General features: G+C 38.5%; 1 protein-coding gene across 4 annotated transcripts in view; it reads left to right on the top strand.

The window, feature by feature from the left end:
- Positions 1-20,546, top strand: part of Vps13 (vacuolar protein sorting 13C) — a 1,645,987-nt gene that overhangs the window by 1,144,468 nt on the left and 480,973 nt on the right. For all 4 annotated transcript variants that reach the window (XM_090373229.1, XM_090373247.1, XM_090373239.1 and 1 more), the window contains exon 51: positions 8,046-8,159. In XM_090373229.1, the coding sequence (XP_090229355.1) occupies positions 8,046-8,159 (114 nt within the window). The remainder of the gene's footprint in view (positions 1-8,045; positions 8,160-20,546) is intronic.

Here is a 20,546-nt window from a genome sequence, read left to right on the forward strand (position 1 = left end):
GATGGTAGAGTACGTGCCGCAGCAGATTTCCTTTTTAACACCAGCTCTGTATCACTTCCCCCCGAATGCAGCAGTTATACAGCTGAGTTATTCTCCCTCTATCCATCAAAAAGAGTATAATATATACACGGACTTGCAGGGTACAGTTATAGCCTTAGTAAACACCTCCTCACCAACAAATCCTTTAATAAAAACTATAAGAAGTATGTTGATACATATTCAGGAACGCCAGCTAACAGTCATCTTTTGCTGGATCCCAGGCCACACTGTGATATCTGGAAATGAATGTGCAGACTATGCCACCAAACATATATCTAATTTAGATTCATTGTGTTCTCTCGTTCCATATGTTGATTAGAAATCTAATATACAAAGAATATGTAAGGAACAATAGACACTTATATGGCAAACTAAAACAGATAATAAGCTCTTTCAAATAAAACCAGATCCACAGTTATGGGCCTCTAGCTTCTGGGAAAACAGAAAGGAAAAAGTAATCCTAGCCAGAGCAAAAATTGGTCACAGTCACATTACTCACCTATTTCTCCTCACAGGCAATGAATCCTCCACTGTGTACACACTGCAATTCTTAATTCACAATGAAGCACATTCTTTTTGAATGCGCCTTGTACTCACATGAGAGTACAAGGTTCATTCAAAACCGAATGAGAGTTGCTGGGCAACTCTCATTCGGTTTTTTCCCTAATCTTAAAGAATCTTTGAAGCTCTGTCATATCATAGGTAACAGTGCCAACCCCACAGAATTTTTCTCCTTCTTTCAAATGGATAAACTTATATGATCATTTCTGACTGTTTGCAAAACAGTCATCATGAGTATCTTACACATCACTGATAGACACAATATGGCCTGAGCAGCCCTTGCGCCAAAAATAATAATAACAATAATTTGGGGAGATACACAGACTAATAGATTAACAGTAACTGCAGGCCGAAGTGGAAGTGATTCTTGCACTGCTTCTATTGGAATGAGCAGCAGCCTGGAAGGCAAGTTGCTGGGGACCTCAAGAGCTGCTGGGAGTCATCATGAAACAAATAAATACATGGCACTAATACATGGGCTGTGCTAAGGGTAACCAAGAGTAAGAAAAGGGTCATGTACAGTTGCATTGTACACCAATGCTAGGAGTATAGTAAATAAATTTGATGAATTTGAAGTGCTTGTCAAGACATCAAAGGTGGATATTGTTGGGATTTCGGAGATGTGGTGTCATACAGATATAAGCCATTCAGAATTGGAATTTGGGGAGTACAGTGTATACAGAAAGGATAGACTGGATAGAAAGGGAGGGAGGGAGGGAGGAGGGGTTATGCTGTTAGTTAAGAAACACAAAATATATGGAACTCTAACAAGTTGATAGTAATCCAGCAAAAATGAGAGTAGCAGTGAGCTACTATAGGCTTTTGTTTTTTGCCTCTAGTAGCACATTTCTGCTATTTGCGCTTAGCCAACAGATGTGTTTTATTGCTGGTACAAACTTCCATCTTTCAATGTGGAAGTTGATAGCTTAATTAAGTGCAGGGTAGAACTGGACAAATTCTTGGAGTGAATGGATTGGTGAAATGGGAAGGTTTTTGTTTTCTTTGCTGTGCCATAAGCTTGCTTTCTTGCATCATATGCCTCTAATGCTAATACAAAAATATCGAGTTGAAGTGTACAGAAAAGTGGTGAATAGAAGAAACATCCAAATGCAATCTGGTATTGAGAGTGAAAAATAAAATATTTTGTACCTCACCCCCAATACCGAAATTGTGTCCTTCACAGCAGAATGGTAAAGGTTACTTAGGTTTTATTTAGTGGCCATTTTTGATGTGTAAACGTCTTTGGTGGCACCTACTAAATCTCAGATTGTAGTAAAACCAATTTGTCACAATTTTATGAAACAGAAATAATGTTATTTCCCGAAATGGCATCAGTTACTTTCCAGATATAGTATGACACTAACTCACTATATCCTCAAATAGGCCTCTAAGTTTGGGAGAATAGTTCATATCACAAATTTAAATAAATACACCAACCGTTTTGATTAAAATAGTTTAATACTGCAAAAATATAAAAATAAATATGATAAAATGCGCCAAGCGATACAGTGGATACTGTAAAATAATATTTACAAAACTGATTCACTATAAAATAAAATATATTACGAAAATGTCAAAATACAATAAAATACGAAAATTAAAAGTGATAAAACAATGATTGTAGCTTTCGGGGTCATCCGCCTCCTTTCTCAACAAAGAAAGCTACAATCATTGTTTTATCGCTTTTAATTTTCATATTTTATTGTATTTTAACTAAACCTTGGGAGGTGCATTATGGCCCCAGAAGCCTATGCGCCAACAACTACCAAAAAAAAAAAAAAAAAGTATTTTAACATTTTCGTAATATATTTTATTTTATTTTATAGTGAATCAGTTTTTTAAATATTATTTTACAGTATCCACTGTATCGCTTGGTACATTTTATCATATTTATTTTTATATTTTTACAGTATTAAACTATTTTAATCAAAACGGTTGGTGTATTTATTTAAATTTGTAATATGACACTAACTCAGTTACTTTCTGGAATTGTCATTTCCAGAAAGTATATATTGATTACGAAATAAAACAGCTTTTCTATTGTAAATATTTTATTCATCATTCACTAATTTCATCCGGAAGACAAAATACAATGGATTTATGATAACTGAAGTAAGAGATGTATACTTGTGACTGCAATATATCTAAAAACCTCTTAAAACCAGCATCGATTGACGTACCGATTTGCAGTTGAGATTGAAAGATTAGTGTTCGTTGTGAGATTGAACATTTATTGCAGGAAAGTTATTGACTGTTTAATTTGTTCAAATCCAAAGTTATCGTTATATTCGCCACTCACACTCATAGGTATTTTATGTAAATATTTCTTTAACAGTGTTAAACCTTGAATTGAGTATGGGAGCAAAACAAAATGAATGAAGTCAATTATATCCTGTATATCACTTTTAGGAGAAATATAGACAACCGTTTTAAGTATCACATGGCCGTTAGGTAAAAAGCACTCTGCTGTACTTATATCGCAAATGGGCCAAATAGTGACTGTTATTTGCTACGACATGGGCTGACATAGCAAATATCAGATGGCTTCATGACTTGTGATGTCGACACTGTTGAGCATGTCGATGGAGAATTTTCTCATGTTTGTAATGATCTGTCGCTGCAAATTGCTGATCCCTCAGTTTGTCTTATTCATGTACTCAATGATGTACACAGTGCAAGAGTATTCCTCCGTAATGAATTGGATGTCGCTGTTTGATTTAAAAATGTTACAGGGTTAAACGGATTGTGCCACTTCTCATTCAGTTGACGTTTGAGAAATACCTTGAGCCAATTTATGCCAGCTCTGAAGAAGGGATCAATGTCAGCATAATCATTATCCTCTAGATTTTGCCACATCTTCTTGTAGTGAGCAGTATTTTACTTTGCATCCGTCTGTTTTAGGCATAGGTACTAATATAGTACTCGAGCAAGAAGGCATGAATTCTGCTTCAAATCAAGATGTCTGTTGTTTGTCCAGCATTATTTTTGTAGAACACGTGAATGTATGTTTGTGACTTTGAAGCTTGATGCTCCCTGAATCCTCACTAGTAGAGACAGACACTAATTTTTCAATCATTGCGATGGCATCTTCTTTGTTCTTGCCTAAGGATCTTATGTAGCGTTATTTAGCCACAGAAAAATGTGCACCTGTGGACTTCCACAATGTTGAAATTCTATGCACTTGAAAAAGTTGACTACGGAAAATTGACCAAATGGGCTGTAACTTTTCGACTGCAATATGTTCATAATTAGATCCACAATCTTTTTGAAGTACAATTTGTATATTGCACAAGTTATAGCATCTTCATTCACTAGTGTCAGTGTCACTTTCTGCATGAAGTCTGTGTTGCTCGCATCATCCTCACTAATATTGCACCCCTTATTCTGTATCTTGTACAATAGCTGAAGCGAGAGGCCAACCAATTTCATTGACACTCAGAGTCAAGAACATTGTAGGTTTACTGAGCTGATCTCTATCTTATGAGCTCATAGATCGCGCTTATGAGCTCAGTAATAGGTTGAGTTTGGAATTGTCCTTAGGAAGGCCAAATTGTTTTTGATACATCTGTTAATGTATTCTTTGGATTGAACTTGCTCACAGGGCAGTTTTGTATCTTTACCTATATATTTGAAAGCCACTATAAAAGAGGCTCTCATTCTCAATCTCATTATTTTCATTGAGATTGAGATGATATGGAGTAACCCCGCATTAGTCAGATCGTCTGAGTTCTCTTGTTACCATCATGAATTGATTCACACGTAAATTCTCTCTGAACTTTCTGAATTGTCCAAGATCACCCCAGGTGCTCACGTGTGGTGCGTTTGGGTTTGGCACACCCTGGGGTCCTGAGGTGGATATCATCATTCTTCTCTTTCTTGGTGATTTCTTTTTCCTTTTCTCCCCCCCCCCCCATGGTAACTCGGGGAATTTCTTTTGGCTGGTGCAACATAAGCCTCAGGCTTCCTTGCACCATATTCCTAATAATAATAATAATAAATAAATAAATGCTGGGAAAGGACAGTTCCTCTGCATGCTCAACAAGCAGTAAGCTGTGAAGTATGTTAGTTTCTCCTAAGGGATTCTAAGATATTTATCCTCGCTCCACAACATTTTCTGTTTGGCGATGAGACTTTCCTCGATTCGAACCGCTTCCCTTTGTCATCTTTAGCCAAATTAATTTCCATGTGACTGTCATCGAAGAATGACTGATCTATCATGATTTGAAACAATTGATAGAGAAGCAGGTCGACCAAATATTGAAGGCATGCTTTAACCACTTTTTCTTACTAACCAATCAAATAGCTTGACTTGTATTTTCCTGTGTTTTATATGCACATTTATACAGTGATCATTGTCAATCTCCCTTGACTTATATTTTCCTGTGTTTTATATGCACATTTATACAGTGATCATTGTCAATCTCCCCTGGCAAGCAATGAACCATCGTGTTGACTGAAACAGGCACATTGATTACTTGGCCCAGAATGCCGTATTGTCTGTATGCTTGTCTCAGTTGCCTTATTTGCATGAATGGTAAGTGAGGAGAAATAAGCCTCTCTGTCAATAAATCCAACTTCGATGAATGTGATGGCATTTCTGGAGGAAAAAAGCCATTTGACTTAGATAGCCCTGGAATGGTGTTCTTCTTAAGTGAAAAAGTTGACTACGTAACTTCTACGTAAATTCTCTCTGCAACTATTGCACACAAGAATCCTATCGATGTCAACATCGGGATGCATATTAATGATACAACTTAAGCAGCTGATTTCTTTGTGTCATTTTCAACCATAGACAATCACAAATGTAGAATACAGAACAGGAATCATTTTTCATAAATATGCTTTCAAATTCCCAGTTGGCGTTCTTATGTAAATTGTTGTCTATGTGAAGAAAAGGAGCTTGATCATTCAAACCCATCTGCTCTGCAATTGGAGAACTCTTCTGCTGTACATAATTAATACTCACTTCGGGTACATTGTTGTTAGATGCAGTGGCATTGCTGATTGAAGGCCCTACTAAAGCCAATGCTTAATTTTTTGTTTCTTTTTTGCAATCTTGTTGGCCTCTGTTGTTCTTGCACATGCGTTGCTACCTCCATCTTTATTTTATTAGGTTGGCTTGCTCGATACTCTTGACAGTTCTTTGTTCTTGACTTCAGCATTGTTGAACACAAAGGTTATTACAGTGTGGCATTCAATTTCACTTCCCTTTCACTATCATCTGTCGTATCATCTGTTGTATCATCTGTCTAAGGGCGTGTCTCAGACCTGCTTGGGATTCGAGCTGAATCTTACCAACAACCAAAAATTTGAGAAGAGGAGACTTCAAGCACACATGCAGTGGGTGTGGCAGGACCGCTGGACAAATTCAACCAAGGGAGAAATCACCAGGAGATTCATCCCAGATGTTAGCAGAATCTATCCAAAATCCCCATTATGGTTTTCTCCAGGCCTGTATGCCACGTATTTGCTTACTGGCCATGGTTCAATAAAGGCAAAACTAACAACCTTTGGCCTAGAAGAGGACCCAACATGCGCCTGTGGAGGAATTGAGGACTGGGATCACCTCATGCACGAGTGCCCCCTCTACGATGACCTCCGCTGCCAGCTTATCACAAAGCTGACTTATATACCAAAAGGCAAAGAAAATCACTTACTGGATACTAAGGAAGAGTATCAAGCTCTCACCAACTATGCACAGCAGCTTTTCTTGAGGAGAAGACAACTAATTGCAGCAACATGATAACCCTCTACTAAATGAACCCAGGGACCCTGATGGAAATGGAACCAGGCAGCTAAACTTGACCAGCATTACCATCATTGATGTGAACTACTATACATTCTCCAAAATGTCACCCACCAAAGATAACTACCAAATAACTACCTTTGAATAGAGACAACCCACAAATTAAGACAGTCTAAGAAAGACAAAAGGTTCTTATACTTCTGGACTTGTCTCTCATGGATGTGACCAATAAGACAATCTCCTAGATAAAGACTGACAACGCAACTGGCATGCCATTAGATGTCAACTTCTTTTCTTGGCCAACTAGCATTCCGAACCATGTACCCTGACTTGGTTCACTTTAATACTCCTCCCCTGGTAGGGAGAGGGAGGGGACGGGTTTCTGTCTCCTCCCCCTCCCTGCTATCCCCTTTTTTTCTCCTGGTGGGGCCAGTCCCCACTGACCTTTCTGGGGTTGCCTTCCCTATCATCTCCATATTTCTATCTGTCCCCCCTTCCTCAGTCTTCACCCCTACTCTAACTGAATATGCATTTTATTCTATTTTATTTTTTATTTTATTATAATTATTATTATTTTTATTTATTTATTTTTTTATTTTATTATTATTATTTTTTTATTTTATTTTATTTTTTTTATTATTTATTATTTTTTTTTTATTTTTATTTATTTTTATTTTTTTTTTATTTTATTTATTTATTTATTTATTTATTGTTTTTTTTTAATTTTATTTATTATTATTATTTTTTTTTAATTAATTTTTTTTTTTTTTTTAAGGCCCTTGCCACTGAAATCTTAGGAAATTAGGTGGCAGGGCCTGCCAGAGTAATTACTTCTAATGTGATCCCTCTATGCCTGACCTGCCTCCTCGGAGTTAAGTGTGGGCAACGAGGGGGGTCCCACTAGGGGCCCAACGGCTAAAAGGTCAGAGGAACAACACAACATGACACTACACAACATAAACATGTACCTTATACTTTTTAAAATCTCTGGCCTTCACAGTGTTCTGTGTTTCACAAACAGAGTACACAACACGGAGATGGGGGAAACCCCTTGGGCCGTTAGACAATGAACACTTTACACTTTACACTTTTTTCCCTTTCACTACTCAGAAAATTAATTGATGTGAAAACATCTAGGCACCTAACAATGTAATGTAATGAAAATACGGATTGTAATAATACAAATACTTGTATTATTGCAATCATACTTTCAACAAATGGCTACAATCAAATGGGTAACCTCTTCAACCTCTAACCTCTTCAAATGTTGATTTGGTATAGTAAGCAGCGAGTGTGTACATAAAACACTGCATCATTCATACTAAATATTTTGGACCAAAGTATGATGCTAATGTCACTAACGTTGATTCAGTATAGTAAGTAGCAGGCGTGAGCATAAAACGTTACATCATTCATTATTTCGGTTCTAGCTGTTCGATTTTAAAACTGTTCTGATTTTCTTCAAAGTTGTTTACACATAAAACATCTTTTGTGCTTAAAGGTACACACGCATGTTTTTTATGCACACAGCAGATTTCATTCTCAGTTATAATGAATATATTAAATATAATTATTCTAAATTTAGACAAAATATCAAGTATAGTACTCATTAAGGCATCTTAGACTACAAAATGTTTATACTATGCAGAGTGTAAATAATGTTACGCTTCATTTCTCTTACTTCCCTTTTTTATTTCAGATATTAGGCTATCTGGATCGAGACTGGACCTGTTATAGAGTGTTAAATTCTACTCTGGAAGAGTTGTCTGTGTGGACATTTGAAGCTTTTTCAATGGAAAAGAAATTTTCCTTGGTATGTCTCTTCAGAAATATACTGTTCAATAAATAAGTATAGCTGTTTTTCACGTTTAAGTGGAATTAGTGTTAGAACACATATTTGATGTATTGACTGTAACAAATTTATTGTTATATGAGGGGCTCCTTAAAAATGTCCTGTTTTCCACTGGCAGTCCATGAAATTAAATACAAGATGAACGGCCTCCATAGCCAACTGGTCAGGAGCGGGAGTGCAGTAGCATACGCTCTTTGAGTGGACCGGGGTTCAAGCCACTGACTGCTGAATATGGTCAATCTGCCCACCTGCACTGGACCAGCATAGCAGATTATGTTCCGTTTCCTTCAGCATGAATTGTTGAGGAGGCTTCCATCCTGCAGTGGGTTGATATTGGCTGTGCTTTACCTTTACTCTGTAGACCTGATATAATGAGGAATCACTTATAATGCTGTCAAGGGTTGTACCCCAATTCCATCTCCACTTCCAATTCCCCCCCGCTTCTTTTTTCACAATGTTTCAAATTTGATTGGTTCGCAGTTTTTTCTAGCACACTTACCAGTTTGGTGAACATTTATAGTTGCTAATTATATTTTATATTTACAGGCCTCGTGGAGCAATTAGCACCATTGCTATCTGTAAACATGATGTCCTGTGAATAAACTTTATAATACCACTTATTCATTATTATTATTATTATTAGCCATATAGTGCAAGGAAGCCTGAGGCTTATGCTGCACCAGCCAAAAAAAAAAAAAAAAAAAAAAAAAAAAAAATTTCTAAGTTACCCTGAGAGAGAGAGAGAGAGAGAGGAATCACCAAGAAATTGAAGAATGATGATATCCAACTCAGGACCCTGGGTATACCAAGCCCATCCTCACCAGATGTGATCCCTGGAGTTCACACTGGTGAGTATGGTCAGTTCAAGAAAAGCTATCTGCACTCGACTTACTAAAATGGGGGAATATTCAACCGTAGGTGTCTCAACAAATAGGTGTGTGGAATCCAATCTCAGAGGATGGATAAAAGATGAAGCTAACCTATGGCAAGAAACAAATGACTTTAGTGCTAGTGAAGGTCTTTAGCGAAAGCAGTTTAAGGCTATGTTCACATGGTTCACACAAGAATGGGTAGAAAGAATGCCTACATCTAGTGAAATTATCAGGAGTCAAGCTGAAACAGTGAAGTAAGACTTAGACAACTAGTGCAGAGTACACACATACATGAAAAAATTCAAAGCAAGGAAGGGCTGGCCCGATCAATGAAAAAGGAGGCATGAAATTTTCCAGGTTACAATTTCAGGTTAAATTTGATCTGCAGGCACCAAGGCTGCTAATGACTATCCATCACAATTAAGTTACCAAAAAAGAAGGCTGCTATGTTCTAGAACAAATTTACAATTGTGACCGAACAGGACTTTGTTATCACATACTTCCCAATAAGACACTAGCTTATAAATCTGATGAACAAAAGTCACTGGACTTTAAAATGATGGACAGGGTGACATTGCTGTTTTGTGTCAATAAAACCTGTTCACGCTCAAAGTCAAACTGTGTGTAGGAAAACCATGGGCACCAAGATATTTCCACTACCTTACAAAAATATAAAGGCATTAGTGTTTTTGCATCACCACAGTAAGAATGCCTAGATGACAGTAGAGATTTTTGAGCAACAGTTTTTTAAAATTTTTGTGCTATCTATCCATACTCATTTAAGAAATATAAATATGGAACCTAAAGCACTTTTGCTTCTGGACAACTGTCTTGCCACCCTCCTGCAGAAAACTTCGTAAGTCATGACAGTAAAATGAAGGTAAGCTATTTGCTAAAGAATTTGAGTTCAAAGATCTGTGCAAAATTGCAAATGTGATATGAAATTACCAAACGAATTCCTCTCAAGATAGCAGAATGATTTTCTGTTAAAGTCACAGCAAGAAGTGTAAATACTTCAAAATTACCCCTGTACAAGTTGTTAATGGGTAAAATTAGATATTGTGTATGTATATTATACAGTAATGCATTAATGGGTACTGCACATGACAAATTGCTGATATATTTTGCATTGCTTAAATAAATTATTTGTTTTCATTACCTCTTTAAGTGGGAATGTGGTTTTTTGTTCAGTTCAGAAACAGTTCAGTGGTTTTTTGATATCTTCTGTATAATCATACAAATTTCTAGCAATGACTGACTAACTGGTTAAAATAAATTTATTAAATAAATAAATGATATATACATAAAATACTAAACAGTAATAAAATATAAAATAAAATAAAAGCATTAAAATACAATATGATCAAGGTTGTGCTTGTGCTGCTCGCATTATTGTGTTGAGTAGCACGATCTTGATCCCCAATGGGATATTGAAATCGTCAACTATTCACATGATTACTGCCAGTGCTCATGGCTTAAGGCTGCACATAGTTACCAATAATAGTAGTAGTAGTAGTAGTAGTAGTAGTGGCATGTGATGCAAGAAAGCACGTGTATGAGCTTATGCAGCATCAGCAAAAAAAAAAAAAAAAATCACACCATTCCCTCCAAATGCCTGTCCAGTTCCTCCTTAAATTTATTCAACCTATCAACTTTCATAACAACAGATGAAAGTTTGTTCCAGTAATTAACCACCCGCTGGCTAAAGGCAAATTTCCGCACATCTATTCTACATCTGTCTTTTCTTAATTTGAAGTTATGCCCCCTTAGGTTCGTAATCTGAAGTGAAAGGATCCCATCAGAATTCAGTGTGCTCAACCCATTCAAGGCCTTATACACCTCAATCAGATCAGCGCGCAGGTGCCTAGTCTCCAGGCACTGCAATTTTCAGAACTTAATCCTCTCTTGGTAAGAGGATCCCTTCATTCCCCTCACCAATCTTGTTGCCCTTCTCTGTACATGCTCAAGCAAATCTACATCGTTCTTAAAATGAGGCCTCCAGACCTGTACGCAGTACTCAAGGCATGGCCTGACCATTGCCTTATACAGAGGGACAATCACCTCCTTCTCCCTGCTAGCAAAATTCCTATATATCATTGATAAAACCTCATGACCTGCCCTGGCAGCCTGTCTGCATTGCTTAGAAAACTTCATATCTGACTGCACAATTACTCCCAAGTCTTTTTCATTTTCTACCACCTTAAGTGTAGTACCACACAGTTGGTACGTTTCTCTGAGGTTACTTCTACCCATATGCAGTACTTTGCATTTGTCAAGGTTAAACTTCAGTTGCCACTTCTTACCCCCATCTGCCCAAATTATCTAGATCCTGTTGCAGTAGCACACTGCCATTTGAATTTATGTTATATTTATGTATTCCATAGTATACTTTGGTATTTGGCTCTAGGTTAATGACAGTTTTTAGCCAAAATTATAATTTGAACTAGACCAGCAAAACATATAGCTCAATGCAGTGAAGATCTCTTTGCTCATGCTGAATTGTTGAAGACAGTTTTACAAATAAAGGCCTTATTACTGCTTGTGCTAGGTGCAAAGAGAGTGAGGAAGTTAAGTGGAAATTTGGTTGTGATGGATGAGTTCCAGTTCTGGACAAACTGAGTAAAATCTTTTGAGGAAATTAAATCAGGTTATTGATCGGGTATTGGCTGCACATCTCAGTTCCAAAATCTACCCTCACACATTTCTCTGAACTGCATGATCACTAAGGGCAGTAGACATGGAAGAATCATAGCAACGAACAACTGTACAAAGAAATAGAGTGGGCCTGTGAATCAGATTGTCTTATAATGGGGGATTTTGATTTCCCACATATAGACTGCAGCTTGTGGGTTGGTCACTCACACACTAGAAAGACTTTTGCGAATTTATTGGATGATTGTTTTCAATAGCAGCATGTTCAAGAGGCAACCAGAGAGAATAATACTCTTGATCTGGTTATCAGCAGTGATTATTCACGTATTAAGAATCTGCAGATAAAAGAACCACTTGGTGGCAGTGATCACAGTGTGCTGATGTGGGATTTACTTAAAGATGTAACTACCATCAGGGGTAAGGAGGAAGAGTTGTTGCTTTTGTAAAGGTGACTACAGTGGTCTGAGAGTTTTTAAATTCTATACAGTGGGACCAACTGATGACGTTACCAACAGCAACTTCTAAATCTTAGAAGCTACTAGGCTTTTCTTACTAACCAAGAAATACTGTTCAAGGATTAGGCCTAAATGGATGTCAGCCAAACTAATAAGACTCGTGGCAAAGAAGAAAAATGCATGGGGTCCCCATTGTAGATATAAGATAGTCTGTAATCAAGTCACAAAGCAGATTAGAAAAGCAAAGGTAGATTATGAGAAATCCTTGGGAAAAAATGGAAAGAAAAACAGCAGACTTTTTTACTTATGCAAAATATAGAAGGAAGATGCTAAATCAGATTGATCCACTTCATATCAGTGATTCAATTGTTGATGATTCTGCTTACGTACCTGACAAACTTAAGGAGTATTTTGCATCTACATTCACATATAAGGAATTCCGTAGGGAAATGAAGGCCAGAGGCTTATCAAACTCTAACAGGGAGTTAAGTGATTTTGTAATAACTAAGAACAAAGGGGAGGGAAATTGTTGCAGTTAAACATAAGAAAGGCATCTGGCGTGGATGGGATCTATCTGGTTATATTAAAGAAGACAGCAAACCCCTAGCCATAATTTTGAGAGCTTCCTTGGACTCGGGGGAGATCCCCATGGAGTGGAGATGTGCTAATGAATTCCCAATCCACAAAGAGGGAATGAAAGGTGATACGAGTAATTACAGACCTGTTAGTTTAACTTCTGTTCTGTGGAAAATAATGGAGTCACTGGTTAAAGAAGCCGACCAGGCTAGCCGGGTGGGTAAAGTGCCTGCCTGGCAACCCAAGATCGCGGGTTCAAATCCTGCCTCGGGCTTGGATCAGAGTGGAAAATGCAAAAACTTTGGGAGGTGCATTATGGCTACAGAAGCTGATGCGCCAACAACTAACAAAAAAAAAAAAAAAAAAAAACTGGTTAAAGAAGTGCTGCAGGATCATCTAGACAAGACTGCAGTTATCGTTCAGACACAGCATGGGTTTGTTAAGGGAAGTCTTGTCTGACAAATTTGATGGGATACTACGATGTGGTCACAAAGGAACTGGATGCTAAAAATAATGTTGTTATTGTATACTTGGATTTTAGAAACACTTTTGATGCTGTTTCTCATGGAAGACTACTTTACAAGTTGGTGCAGTATGACATTAATGGCAAGTTGCTGCTATGGATATAGGAATGGTTGAGTGAGAGAACACAGAGAGATCTAATCAATGGACATTGATTAGATCTTTATTTATCTGTATTTAAAAAATTCTGTATTTATCAATGATATTGATGAAGGTATACCAGGCTTAATGTCAAAGTTAGCAGATATACGAAGACTGGTAGGGTTGTTAATGATGGTAAACATGGTACTCTACTGCAAGAGGATCTAGAAAAGTTGAGCAGATGGGCTGAGAGGTGGTAACTGAAGTTTAATGTTGACAAATGCAAAGTACTGCAAAAAAGGTAGCAGTAATCCCAGAGTAACATACCAACTGTGCAGTACTACACTCTTGGTAGTGGAGAAAGAAAAAAACCTGTGGGTAATTGTACAGTCAGATATGAAATTTTCTGAGCAGTGCAGCTAGGCTGCAAAGTAGCTCATGGGGTGTTGTCAATGGTAAATAGGAATTTTTCTAGCAGGGATAAGGAGATGATTATCCCATTGTATAAGGCAATGTTCATGCCACACCTTGAGTATTGCATGCAGGTTTAGTGGTCTCTTTTTATTGAAAGATGTAGAGCTGCTGGAATGAGTACAGAGAAGAGCAACGAGATTAGTGAGGGGAACAAAGGGATGGTGTTATCAAGAAAGGCTTATGTTCAGCAAATTGCAGTGTCAAAACTAGGTACCTGAGAGGTGATCTGAGTGTCAAACCATTCAAGGCCTTATGCCTTGAATGGTTTGAGCACGCTCAATACTGATGGGATCCTTCATCTTGTTCAGATTCCACACCTCAAGCAGTGTAAATTGAAATCGGGAAAAGACAGTCATAGAATAGATTTGTGGAAATTTGCTCTTAGCCATCAGGTGGTCGAGCGCTGGGATGAACCTCCATTTGTCGTTCTTGAAGGTGACAGCTTAAATAAATTCAAGGCTGAACTAGACAAACTTTTGGTGTGAATGGATGGATCAAATGGGAATATTTTTTTTTTTCTTTTTTGTCTGATGCTATATTATTTTATTATAATTATCATTAGCCATATGGTGCAAAGAAGCCTGAGGCTTTTGCTGCACCAGCTAAAAAAAAACATTCCTGAGTTACCCTGAGAGAGAGAGAGAGAGAGAGAGAGAGAGAGAGAGAGAGAGAGAGAGAAAAGGGAATTACTAAAGAAGAGAAGAATGATGATATCCAGCTCGGCACCCTGGGTGTGCCAAGCCCATACTCACCAGATGTGAACCCCAGGGGTTATATATAAGCTCGCTTTTTTGCATTGTAAGCTAATGCTAACTTCCATGGGGAAGTTGTAATGCTTCGTGACTTTATCATCAGAAAAATGGAAAATATATCATATAATAAAGATAGGTGGAATATCCTGCCAGAGTATGCCTGTGAGGATAAGTTTGTGATATTGTCTCCTTTTTTAGGATGCAAAGTTAGATATTATTGTGCATTTTGGTACTGATAATAATAAGTACGGGTAATGTGAGACTTTGCTTCATAGTTATCAGGTGATGTTGAGAAAAGACCACAAGTTAGTGGTGAATTTGAAAATGTCTGGAATTTTGCCAAGACATCATAGGATAGAGTATATTTTGAGGGTGTTGTCAGGTAATTTAATCCTGGAAAATTGTGCAAGGCTCATGGCACAAAGTATTTCTGACCATAGCATGCACTTGATAACAAAAGAGGCTATTTTTATAGAATGAGATATACTTGAATAGAAAGGGTGCCAGAATATCCGCTGGTGTTATCACTTCAGCATTGGGAGGGTTGGAAAACTGCAAGTTTAGTGGATATGTTGACTAATAATTGATTCTTGCATTGCTTTTGGATTACAAAGGCTTTTGGCGAGGTCGGAGATTAGCACTAGTAGAAGCATACGATGCTGGTTAAAGGCAAATTTCCACACATCTATTCTACAACTGTCTTTCCTCAATTTGAATTTATGTGCCCCTTCAAGTGCAAAATCTGAGCAATTGGAAGAATCCTATCAGTATTGAGCTTTGTCAAACCATTCAATGCTTTATACACCTCAATCAGATAACTTCACAGTGTCTCGACTCCAGACACTGCAATTTGCAGAACTTAAGCCTTTCTTAGTAACAGCAACCCTTTTTCTACTCAATAATCTCTACATCTTTCCTAAAATGAGGTCTCCAGACCCGTATACAGTACTCAAGGTGTGGTCTGACCATTGCCTTATACAAGGGGATAATCACCTCCTTATCCCTGCTCAGAAAACTTCATATCTTACTGCACAATTACCCCCAGGTTTTTTTCATTCTCCACTACCCTTAGTGTAGTACCACACAGTTGGTATGTTACTCTGGGGTTACTGCACTTTTCATTTGTCAATGTTAAACTTCAGTTGCCACCTCAGAGCCCATCTGCTCAACTTTTCCAGATCCTGTTATTGCTAGGAGCACAATATATAATTTGATGAATTTGAAGTATTGCTTAAGTTTTCAAATACTGACATAAGAATAACAGAATCTGCACTTCAACTGTGTAGACAAACATTATTCTTAAACCATACATGAAAATAAAGGCCAACCAAATCATTCAGTCAACAGAGCACTCTTTTCTTCAAATTGGGAAAATATATTTAGCGCTTATCCATCTGTAAATCAGCTTAAAATGATATATCTTCAATCCTTACTTACCGAATGGCAATCTCTGTAAAGTGACCCCTCCCCGCCCCCTAATACTCATGCAATTCCCCATGGCTGTATCATATTCCACCATTTGACATCACTGCTGACAAGGGGGAAAAAATATTCTCGCCAAAAGAATATTCATCAGCTTCATACCATGATGCATCAACTCAGAATGATTATGGTCTGTTTTACACAGATGGCTCCAAATCTGGAATAATATTGCCTCAGAAGCAGCCTTTTAGACATCTGCATTGCCAGAAAACTTCCAGTTGAATGTAGTAATTACACTGCTGAACTCTGTGATCAAAATAGCCTTAACTTATGTTTGGAAGAAGTCTCTATCACACAGTATCATAAATGTACAGATCATACTGTGTGATCCCTGATCACACAGCCATACGAGGGAATTAACATGCAGAAAAATCTGCCAAATTAGTCTTCAGTCCACCTTCGATCAAAAACATGACACTCCAAATCGATTTCCCTCTTTTGGAACATTTTTAAAGATGATTTTTTTTTTCCATTCAATACAAATTAATAATAATTCAATACAATAAACAAGTTATATCAAAATAGTACAATTTCACAATATGAAAAGATTGATATGTACATAATAGCTTACATATGACTGCACTGAACCACATGTGCACATTTCATACAGTCGAGCTGAATATTTGCATGCCTGCCTGTGCGGCGCCACCATAGCCAGATGGGAAGGAGGTGCAGTGTGTAGCACACGCTTCTTGATTAGACCAGGGTTCGAGCCCGTCACTACCAAATACGGAGGATGCGGAAAGGTCAGGGAATGACCACCGCATATCTCGGAGCAATATCGCCTTAGTTGCTAATGCTCCTAAAAACCAAATAACTAACTAACTAACTAAGTCTGCCTGTACACACTGATGCAACTCTCTAAAATGCTGTTTTAGTTCACTTTCAGTGTGGGCCATATAAAAACTATTCATGGGGCGTAGGTTGGACACCACTGCTGTAAGAGAACACACAAAAAAAAAAGAGAGCAACTTCCAAGTGCACAATCATACTCAAAATCGTAGATGGCAACCATTTAATTAGGGACAGCCAGATTTTTAGCACCACGGTTCACAGCAGGCCTGTATGTCATCACATAAAATGCATTTTACGTGGTGAGATAGAGGCTTTTACATGTATCCTAAACTGCCAGAAATGCATGTTAATCACTAATTGGCCTTTTGTACATATTTCCAATATTGTTATTGGCTTTATCTTCAAACAGGCCTATGGGGCTGGGAATTTCCATACTATAATAATTAATGATAAACACCAGCCAAGAAATTAAACTGAAAATTTACTATACAATGAAATAATATACAATGATGCAAATAAAAATAAAACACTGATTAAATTATAGTTAAAATATAATTTAAAATATAGTTAAAAGCAATAAAATTAATTAAAATAAACTAGGTTAAAAGCGATAAAACAATGAAACCTGGAGCTTTCGGAGAACTGCCGTCTCCTTCTTCAACAGCATACTACTAGTGCTAAGACATATCCTTAAGTAGCCGTTCCATGGCACTCATGCACGTGATCATCAGACACATGATCTACATTCTCCATGCGCGTATCGGAAATGGAAGTGGCTCGGGAGCGTGTCAAACAGAAACGGTCATCCCTTCTGAGGACAACTGCCTCAAACAGGGGGTGTAAACGGATCCCCCTGTCCCTATTAATAGTATTGTGACTGGATGAACCGATTCGCAAGCTCTCGAGCCACTTGCGTTCCCAAAATCCATGGGTGCGGTCAGTATGACCGTGTCTTCAGGGGAGATCCGATGCTGCTTTTCCCAGAAATGCTCTGCCACAGCAGACCTCGCATAGTTAGCAGTCTTGATAGCGGTCGTGTATTCCCCCAGACGGTCCTTTAAACGTCGCCCCGTTTCCCCCACATAACACTCCTCACAATCCGGGCACTTAATCTCATAGACCACATTGCCAGTATGGTCCTGGGCTACGGGATCTTTAACTTGGGATATCACTGTGTGCAACCTCCGACCCGGAAGTTGCACACAGCGAGTCTGGCACTCCCGCAATGCCCGTACAATACGTTCTGAAAGGCCCGGATAGTAAGGAATGTATGCAGTAGCCACAGGGGCAGGCGACTCCCTACGATTGGACTCAACCCTATGAATATATTTGTCCAAGACCCTCTGGGGGTATCCACATTTCCTGAGGTCTGTCGTGACTTTGCAAATTTCTATTTCTTTTTCTTCAGGGATACTACAGTGGGTCCCCACCCTATTCAACAATGCCAATGCCCTGGCTACACTGTTCTTATGATGACAAGCCTGTGCTGAGCTATAATGAACAAATTGGCCACGGCACATAGGCTTTCTATAGATCGTTGTTTTTAATCTAGATCCATCTCTGCTCACCAAGACATCCAGAAACGGGAGGGACCCAGCTTCTTCCACCTCCGAGGTAAATTGTATAAATGTGGAAAAGCTGTTGAGCAAATTGAGCACCTCATCTTCCTTTCCCTTTTTTAAAATAGTGAAGGTATCGTCCACATATCTCCTCCACTCGCGCATGGGGAAATTCAACTGATGAAAAACCCTAGTTTCCAGTTCCTCCATTGCCAAATTGGCCACAATGGCACTGATGGGGGAACCCATGGACCTGCTTATACATAACTTTTTGAAACACCATGGTAGTGCTTGCGAGGCAAAATTCAACACCTATACAAATATCATCAATGCTTAGTAAAGATCTAGCACTAAAGCAATCATCCCGTTCCAAGGCCAATCTTACACAATGCACCCCATGTTCAATGGGGATACATGTGAACAAGGATACCACATCAAACGAAATCATGAGTTCGTCTTCACCTATAGATTGGCTTCTTATAAAGCTCACAAATTCCTTGCTGTTCCTGATTACTAAACTGGAGCGTCCCACTATAGGAGAGATGACTCCAGCTAAAAATCCAGATAAAGCATAAGTGGGACTACCCACAAATGATACTATAGGTCTCAATGGAATGCCTACCTTGTGCGTCTTTGGGAGACCATAAAACCGAGGTAATCAACAACCTGAGGCATGAAGAGACCAATAAAATTCTTTGGTTATTTTACCAGCCTTATGCCATCCCTGTATAATGTTGTTGACTTGTCTCTCCAAACCAGCTAACGGATTTCGATGGGTAACTTTATATATGTTGCTATCCTGTAAAAGATCCAGAGCTTTTGCACAATAATCATCCTTATTCAGTACCACTGTAGATCTGCCTTTGTCGGCAGGTAACATTATGATATTCTCATCTTTTCTGAGTTGTCTTAATGCTCTTTCATGTTTATGACTGAGATTAGAATGTGCTGTCCTGGTCTGACTCAAAATAGCCGCAACCCTAACCCGTATCTCATCAGCTTGGGTAACAGGTAACTTGTTGATGGCTTTTTCCACTTCCATAGCTATCTCTGCAATTGGAGAGATAGTATTATTTATATCATTTTATAGTATCATTTGTGGGTAGTCCCACTTATGCTTTATCTGGTGGAGATGGGAGAAATCCCAGGTGCCGTCTGACACGAACATACCTTATACTTTATCTGGATTTTTAGCTGGAGTCATCGCTCCTATAGTGGGACGCTCCAGTTTAGTAATCAGGAACAGCAAGGAATTTGTGAGCTTTATAAGAAGCCAATCTATAGGTGAAGACGAACTCATGATTTCGTTTGATGTGGTATCCTTGTTCACATGTATCCCCATTGAACATGGGGTGCATTGTGTAAGATTGGCCTTGGAACGGGATGATTGCTTTAGTGCTAGATCTTTACTAAGCATTGATGATATTTGTATAGGTGTTGAATTTTGCCTCGCAAGCGCTACCATGGTGTTTCAAAAAGTTATGTATAAGCAGGTCCATGGCACGGCCATGGGTTCCCCCATCAGTGCCATTGTGGCCAATTTGGCAATGGAGGAACTGGAAACTAGGGTTTTTCATCAGTTGAATTTCCCCATGCACGAGTGGAGGAGATATGTGGACGATACCTTCACTATTTTAAAAAGGGAAAGGAAGATGAGGTGCTCAATTTGCTCAACAGCTTTTCCACATTTATACAATTTACCTCGGAGGTGGAAGAAGCTGGGTCCCTCCCGTTTCTGGATGTCTTGGTGAGCAGAAATGGATCTAGATTAAAAACAACGATCTATAGAAAGCCTATGTGCCGTGGCCAATTTGTTCATTATAGCTCAGCACAGGCTTGTCATCATAAGAACAGTGTAGCCAGGGCATTGTTCAATAGGGTGGGGACCCACTGTAGTACCTCTGAAGAAAAGGAAATAGAAATTTGCAAAGTCACGACAGACCTCAGGAAATGTGGATACCCCCAGAGGGTCTTGGACAAATATATTCATAGGGTTGAGTCCAATCGTAGGGAGTCGCCTGCCCCTGTGGCTACTGCATACATTCCTTACTATCCGGGCCTTTCAGAACGTATTGTACGGGCATTGCGGGAGTGCCAGACTCGCTGTGTGCAACTTCCGGCTCGGAGG

This window comes from Mastigoproctus giganteus, chromosome 1 (genome assembly GCF_048544385.1).
Source record: "Mastigoproctus giganteus isolate SK-2022 chromosome 1, ASM4854438v1, whole genome shotgun sequence".
NCBI lineage: Eukaryota > Metazoa > Arthropoda > Arachnida > Uropygi > Thelyphonidae > Mastigoproctus > Mastigoproctus giganteus.